The 7,709-nt window shown below is 44.1% G+C and overlaps 1 protein-coding gene across 1 annotated transcript in view; it reads right to left on the bottom strand.

Moving 5' to 3' along the window:
• The window catches only part of rev3l (REV3 like, DNA directed polymerase zeta catalytic subunit), a 102,945-nt gene that overhangs the window by 10,024 nt on the left and 85,212 nt on the right, over window positions 1–7,709 (bottom strand). The window contains 4 exon segments of the mRNA XM_034699313.1: window positions 1,323–1,513; window positions 1,787–1,924; window positions 2,181–2,295; window positions 7,497–7,606. Of these exon segments, the coding sequence (XP_034555204.1) occupies window positions 1,323–1,513; window positions 1,787–1,924; window positions 2,181–2,295; window positions 7,497–7,606 (554 nt within the window).

The following is a 7,709-nucleotide window of genomic DNA, read 5'->3' as shown; positions in this document are numbered from 1 at the left end:
ACTCTGTGTTAGGGGACCCTGTGTTAGGGGACCTTGTGTTAGGGGACCTCGTGTTAGGGGACCTCGTGTTAGGGGACCTCGCGTTAGGGGACCTCGTGTTAGGGGACTCTGTGTTAGAGGACCCTGTGTTAGAGGACCCTGTGTTAGGGGACTCTGTGTTAGGGTACTCTGTGTTAGGGGACCCTGTGTTAGGGGACTCTGTGTTAGGGGACTCTGTGTTAGGGGACCCTGTGTTAGGGGACTCTGTGTTAGGGGACCCTGTGTTAGGGGACCCTGTGTTAGGGGACTCTGTGTTAGGGGACCCTGTGTTAGGGGACTCTGTGTTAGGGGACCTTGTGTTTGGGGACCTCGTGTTAGGGGACCTTGTGTTAGGGGACTCTGTGTTAGGGGACCCTGTGTTAGGGGACCTTGTGTTAGGGGACCCTGTGTTAGGGGACTCTGTGCCAGGGGACTCTGTGTTAGGGGACCCTGTGTTAGGGGACCCTGTGTTAGGGGACTCTGTGTTAGGGGACCCTGTGTTAGGGGACCTTGTGTTAGGGGACTCTGTGTTAGGGGACCCTGTGTTAGGGGACCCTGTGTTAGGGGACCCTGTGTTAGGGAACCTCGTGTTAGGGGACCCTGTGTTAGGGGACCCTGTGTTAGGGGACTCTGTGTTAGGGGACTCTGTGTTAGGGGATCCTGTGTTAGGGGGACTCTGTGTTAGGGGACTCTGTGTTAGGGGATCCTGTGTTAGGGGACCCTGTGTTAGGGGACATCTGTCAGTGCTGGTTTCTGATTGATTATGTTTTATTTTGAAGCCCAGCCTCCACACAGTGAGCAGCTGTTGTATGGATCCATGCCTGTCGGCAGCTTACCTGTGTTGTTATAAGTTGGGTCTCAGTTTCAGGGTTCACAGCTGACTGATTACTTCCTGTTCACACACAGGGTGCTGGGCAGGGCTGAATGGGGGATGAAATCTGATTTTGGATTTTATTCATGCTTCATCCAAACAGATCTCTGAATATTTAAAATCTTTGCAGTGTGGCTCTTTAGTGCTCAAATAATGGACCAACTACCGTCAGGTGTGTAGTGAGACACGCCCCTGAAGCACCCACTCAGGTCACTTCAGATCAGACTCAGCTGTGCAGACGGTTAATATCAGGCTTCAGTGATGGTGCCAGATATGAACAGAGGACCTGAACAGACAGGGTCTGCTTTCAGGCACCATGTAGGTTTTGACTTCTTCTCAGAGTAGATCTGATTATTTCTGATGCTCCCTGTGACTGCTGTGAATCACACACACACACACACACACACACACACACACACACACACACACACACCTGGTGAGCTCCAGGGCAGGCACGCAGGCCCCCGGCCGGTACGAGCCGCTGCCTCGGTACTCCTTTGCAAAGGTCAGGTCCTGCATGCTGGCCCGGCCGTCCAGGACCTTCACACACTGACGCTGCACGTACTGCTTCACCTGGCTGATGTCCCGAGTCTCAAACAGCAGCTTAATGGAGCGCTCCAGAATCTGGGGACACACACAGATGAGATTGAGGATGAAGAGCGGTCCTGACCCTGCAGCAGGACTCATGTGACATAGAACTCTGAACATGTAGATTATAATCTGATGATGAACACAGATCTTCTTCAGCATGGAGACACAGAAGCAGCCGTGCCTCTCCTCTGCCTGACGCATGAGGCTGTGTGAGTGAACGAGAGCGGGAAAGAGAGCCTGCTTGGTTGTGATTGGTGAAGAGCACAGTGAATCAGGAGGAGGAGGGGGGAGGGGGGTGCCTGTTACCTTGGAAACAGCAGGGCAACCGTCGCGCCGCACCGTCTCGATCCCTTTGGCATCAAACACCGGCTCCTTCTGGTCAAGACTCTCGTACATGTAGCCCACGTAGCGCTTCTTTGTCTGCAGCACACAGGGCAGGTAGACCTGGACACACACACACACACACACACACACACACACACACACACACACACAGACACACACAGACACACACACACACACACACACACACACACACACACACACACACACACACACACACACACACACACACACAGATCAATACTTGCCTCTGAATGTGTTTACATGTGCAGATGAAGAAAGTAGATTGGCACAGACTGACACAAATTCAAGTCTGTATTTGTGTGTGTGTGTGTAGGTGTTTGTGTGTGTGCCTTACCTTCTCAAACTTGAGCTTGACAGGTTTGGGGTTGGTTGCAGTCACCGCCTCTGCAATCTCATTGCCGATCTTGAACGCCTGCTCTTTGGTGGCTCCCTTCAGTAAAACAAACATGCTGCAAACACACACACACACACGCACACACACACACACACACACACAAGAGAATGAACATCCCTGTTCAAATCCACAGTGAGGTAGACTCTGATTTGACTATCCTTGTATATATCTCCTTCATTCCCAGTGCTTCTGTACGCAGCTTACTCTAACTATTCTGTGCTTCTGTATAAAATGTATTATGTTATTTTATTCTATTTTTATGTGATCTTTATTTTATTTTTATTTTATTTTTATTTTATTCTATTTGTATTTCATTTTTATTTGATCTTTATTTTATTTTTATTTGATATTTATTTTATTCTATTTTTATTTTATTCTATTTTTATTTTATTTGATCTTTATTTTATTTATTCTTTTTTCTTTGATCTTTATTTTATCTATTCTTTTTTCATTTGATCTTTATTTTATTCTATTTTTACTCTGTTTGTATTTGATCTTTACTGTATTTAATTATATTTTAATTAGATCTTTATTTTATTTTATTTTTATTTGATCTTTATTTTATTTCATTATATATTTATTTGGTCTTTATTTTATTTATTTTATTCTATTTGATCTAAAATTTATTTTTATTTTTATCTTATATTTATTTTATTTCATTTTTTAATTTCATTTTATTCTATCTTATTTGATCTTTATCTTATTTTATTATATTACATTTTTATTTTATTTGTTTTTATATCTTATTTTATTGCTTATTTTAATATTTTAATATTTAACTTCCTTACAGACTGTTTTTTAGAGCTCTGTCAGGACTGAATTTCTGTCCCCGGGATAAATAAAGTGTTTCTGATTGTGATCGCTCTGCATGCTCTCTGTAGCTCCATGGTGGAGACAGAGCAGTGCAGGACTGAAAGAAAAGCTGCTTGTAAATACATTCTGCATATCAAAATGATCTTTGTCAATCATGATTCAAAGCTTTCACTCCTCCAGTGATCTCCTCTCTAACCTCGCTAAAGAAAACCAGTCAACAAACACAAACAGAGCAGCAGCGTGTAGAGAGTCTGAGGGGACACATGGAGGCTGACGGCTGATTCAGAGGAGCAACAATGTTTATTTATATGATATACATATATAAACATATATAATGTTACTCTGCACATCATAGTGTCAGATCAGGGCTCTGAGGATTCAAGCACACCCTGTCATCTGTCACAGATACACTCAATCCACAATATTATATACTCTGAGACACATGCTGCAGGTGAGCTGAAGACCAGCAGCTACCTCAGCTGGTCAAAAAGGAACAAAGCACCTGAAGGAACATCTCCAACACCTGAGGTTAATGATCTACAGGTGAGTCTGTAGTGAAAGTCACTGCATTAAAAACAGACATGACTCTGTAGTAGAAGTCACTGCATTAAAAACAGACATGACTCTGTAGTGGAAGTCACTGCATTAAACACAGACATGACTCTGTAGTGGACGTCACTGCATTACAAACAGACATGACTCTGTAGTGGAAGTCACTGCATTAAAAACAGACATGACTCTGTAGTGGAAGTCACTGCATTAAAAACAGACATGACTCTGTAGTAGAAGTCACTGCATTAAAAACAGACATGACTCTGTAGTGGAAGTCACTGCATTAAAAACAGACATGACTCTGTAGTGGAAGTCACTGCATTAAACACAGACATGACTCTGTAGTGGACGTCACTGCATTAAACACAGACATGACTCTGTAGTGGAAATCACTGCATTACAAACAGACTTGTCTCTGTAGTGGAAGTCACTGCATTAAACACAGACATGACTCTGTAGTGGAAGTCACTGCATTATAAACAGACGTGACTGTAGTGGAAGTCACTGCATTAAAAACAGACATGACTGTAGTGGAAGTCACTGCATTATAAACAGACGTGACTGTAGTGGAAGTCACTGCATTAAAAACAGACATGACTGTAGTGGAAGTCACTGCATTAAAAACAGATATGACTCTGTAGTGGAAGTCACTGCATTAAAAACAGACATGACTGTAGTCGATGTCACTGCATTAAAAACAGACATGACTCTGTAGTGGAAGTCACTGCATTAAAAACAGATATGACTCTGTAGTGGAAGTCACTGCATTAAAAACAGATATGACTCTGTAGTGGAAGTCACTGCATTAAAAACAGACATGACTCTGTAGTGGAAGTCACTGCATTAAAAACAGACATGACTGTAGTCGATGTCACTGCATTAAAAACAGACATGTCTCTGTAGTGGAAGTCACTGCATTACAAACAGACATGACTCTGTAGTGGAAGTCACTGCATTAAAAACAGACATGACTCTGTAGTGGAAGTCACTGCATTACAAACAGACATGACTCTGTAGTGGAAGTCACTGCATTACAAACAGACATGACTCTATAGTGGAAGTCACTGCTTTAAAAACAGACATGACTCTGTAGTGGAAGTCACTGCATTAAATACAGATATGACTCTGTAGTGGAAGTCACTGCATTAAAAACAGACATGACTCTGTAGTGGAAATCACTGCATTAAAAACAGACATGACTCTGTAGTGGAAGTCACTGCATTAAAAACAGACATGACTCTGTAGTGGAAGTCACTGCATTAAAAACAGACATGACTCTGTAGTGGAAATCACTGCATTAAAAACAGACATGACTCTGTAGTGGAAGTCACTGCATTAAAAACAGACATGACTGTAGTGGAAGTCACTGCATTAAAACAGACATGACTGTAGTGGAAGTCACTGCATTAAAAACAGACATGACTCTGTAGTGGAAGTCACTGCATTAAAAACAGACATGACTGTAGTGGAAGTCACTGCATTAAAACAGACATGACTGTAGTGGAAGTCACTGCATTAAAAACAGACATGACTCTGTAGTGGAAGTCACTGCATTAAACACAGACATGACTGTAGTGGAAGTCACTGCATTAAAAACAGACATGACTCTGTAGTGGAAGTCACTGCATTAAAAACAGACATGACTTTGTAGTGGAAGTCACTGCATTAAAACAGACATGACTCTGTAGTGGAAGTCACTGCATTAAAACAGACATGACTCTGTAGTGGAAGTCACTGCATTAAAACAGACATGACTCTGTAGTGGAAGTCACTGCATCCACCAATACAGGTTCAAACTAAACCATGCAAAGCGATCCTGAACCACAGAGACTTCTCTGGACCTGAGTCCGTTTAAGATGGACTGAGGGGAAGTGGAAAACTGTCCAGTGGTCTGATGAATCAAAATCTGACATTCTTTTTGGAAACATGGACGCTGTGTCCTCTGCTCAATAGGAGAGGGATCACCCAGCTTGTTATCAGCTCACAGGTCAAAGCCAGCGTCCCTGGTGGTCTGGTATAAGTCGGGTTCTAATTGACGCAGCAGATTTAAAGCACATAAACTGCTTAATGAAGTAGTCTGTGGTATAACTCAGTGTTCCTCATCACTCTTCAGCTTCAGGGGCTACGAGCCAACCTGCCCTGTCCTCACCTGTTTACTAAAGCTGGTAGAAAGGTTGGTGCTCCAGTGCTGGGACTGGACCCCAGGATATGACCTGGACCACACAGTTAACAAATGTTACATGTCCCCTTCAGAAGCTGTTTATAGGTTGTGGTGTTCATGTGTCACTCTGCGTGTCACACATCTCTCCCTCCCTCCTGCACGCCCCTCTTTGAGATGAAGAATAAATCAGTCAGCTCTATGATGCTGCTGCAGACCTGTTTTTTTCAAGGCTGAATGCTGCATAAATCAACCCCATCCAAGAGACTGAGGGATGGTTTCAGGAGGAGCTGCTCACTAACATGTCACCATGTTGACACTGAAGAGATCTCTAAGTGTGAGCCGTGGCAGCTCAGGGAAATGACTTTACTGCACACCTGTAGTTACCACATTTAAAGTTAAACACAGTTTTCCATTTGATGCATGACCCTGATCCATAAAGACATGTGAATGATCACCCAGCTCTACCAGAGACGGTGTTGTGTTACACAAAAACAGGAACACACAGTTGTGTGTTTGTCCTGAGCTCCTGCCCTGACTCATACAGATGATCATTTCAATATGAGCTGCTGAGAGTTTGTGGGCGTCCCACCCGCTGAACTCGTGAACCCCTTTTGACCGAGGCAGTTTGAACCTTTGAGTCTCTGCAGTCGAAACAATCTAACGTGTAACTTGATGTCTAAATGTCTGCTCTGTGTGTAGGTGCTCAAAGAAGACCTGACATCACCTTGACACAGAGACCATAGACCAGCCTGAACACAGACACAGAGAGGGACCTACAAAGCTCTTAATGATCAGACACCTTCATATCTTAAAGAGCTCATAGTGCCCTATTACCCCTCTAGAACACTACGCTCCAACATGCAGGCCTGCTGGTCCTACCTAAAGTCTCTAAAAGTAGTAAGGGAGGTAGAACCTTCAGTTATCAGGCCCCTATCCTTTGGAATCATCTACCAGTCAGGGTCCGGGAGGCAGACACCCTCTCTACTTTTAAGAGTAGGCTTCAAACTTTCTTTTTTGATGAAGCTTATAGTTAGAGCTGGATCAGGCTTGGACCAGCTCTTAGTTATGCTGCTATAGGCTTAGACTGCTCGGGGAACTGACACACTGACACATTGGGATCCTATCTCACCCCCTTCCCCCCAACCCCCCCATCACTCACTTTAACTCTCCCTGTCCCATTAAAGTTACTAACCATAGACCTTTCTGGAGTCCCTGAGCTCCCTTGTCTCGTAGGTTCCTCTGAGCTGCCGTAGACGTCCTCCTGCTGTGGACGTTCCAGACTCCAGCTGATACGGACGTGCTGGACTCCAGCGGCAACAGCTTCTACTACTCGTCTCATCACTATCACCGCTCCCTCTCTCTCTTATTCTCCTCTATCTGTCTTTCCAGACCCAACTCGGTCGAGGCAGATGTCTGTCTAACATGAGTCTGGTTCTGCTCGAGGTTTCTGCCTGTTAAAGGAAGTTTGTCCTCTCTGCTGTAACTAGCTAAATACTGTGAGGTGCAATGCTCATGGTGGATTAAGGTGGGGTCAGACTGAGTCTTATCCTGTCTTGGTGTTGGGTCTCTGTTCATAATTTGACATAGAGTGGTCTAGACCTGCTCTTTTTGTAAAAGAGTCTTGAGATAACGTTTGTTGTGATTTGGCGCTATACAAATAAAGATTGATTGAATGAACAGAGTCTGGATCAGTCTTCCAGTGTGATGATGAAACTCCATGAGTGACTCACCTGTCTGTGTCTCCATACACAACACGTGTGCCCCACTTCTTGGTGTCGTTGACCAGCTTGATGGCTCTCTCCAGGGTCTCTCTGGCTTTGTGGACGATGCTGTCTCCAACCTGAACAACCAGAGAGACATGGATCAACACTCAGGGTCCTGTTTGAGAAAGCTTTAGTGACAGAATGACCAAAGGGTGAACACAGTTTAGGATTTGTTCTAGT

This window comes from Notolabrus celidotus, chromosome 13 (assembly GCF_009762535.1).
Source record: "Notolabrus celidotus isolate fNotCel1 chromosome 13, fNotCel1.pri, whole genome shotgun sequence".
Lineage (NCBI taxonomy): Eukaryota > Metazoa > Chordata > Actinopteri > Labriformes > Labridae > Notolabrus > Notolabrus celidotus.
Note: the sequence above shows the minus strand (reverse complement) of the source record. Positions and strands in the feature narration are given on the sequence as shown.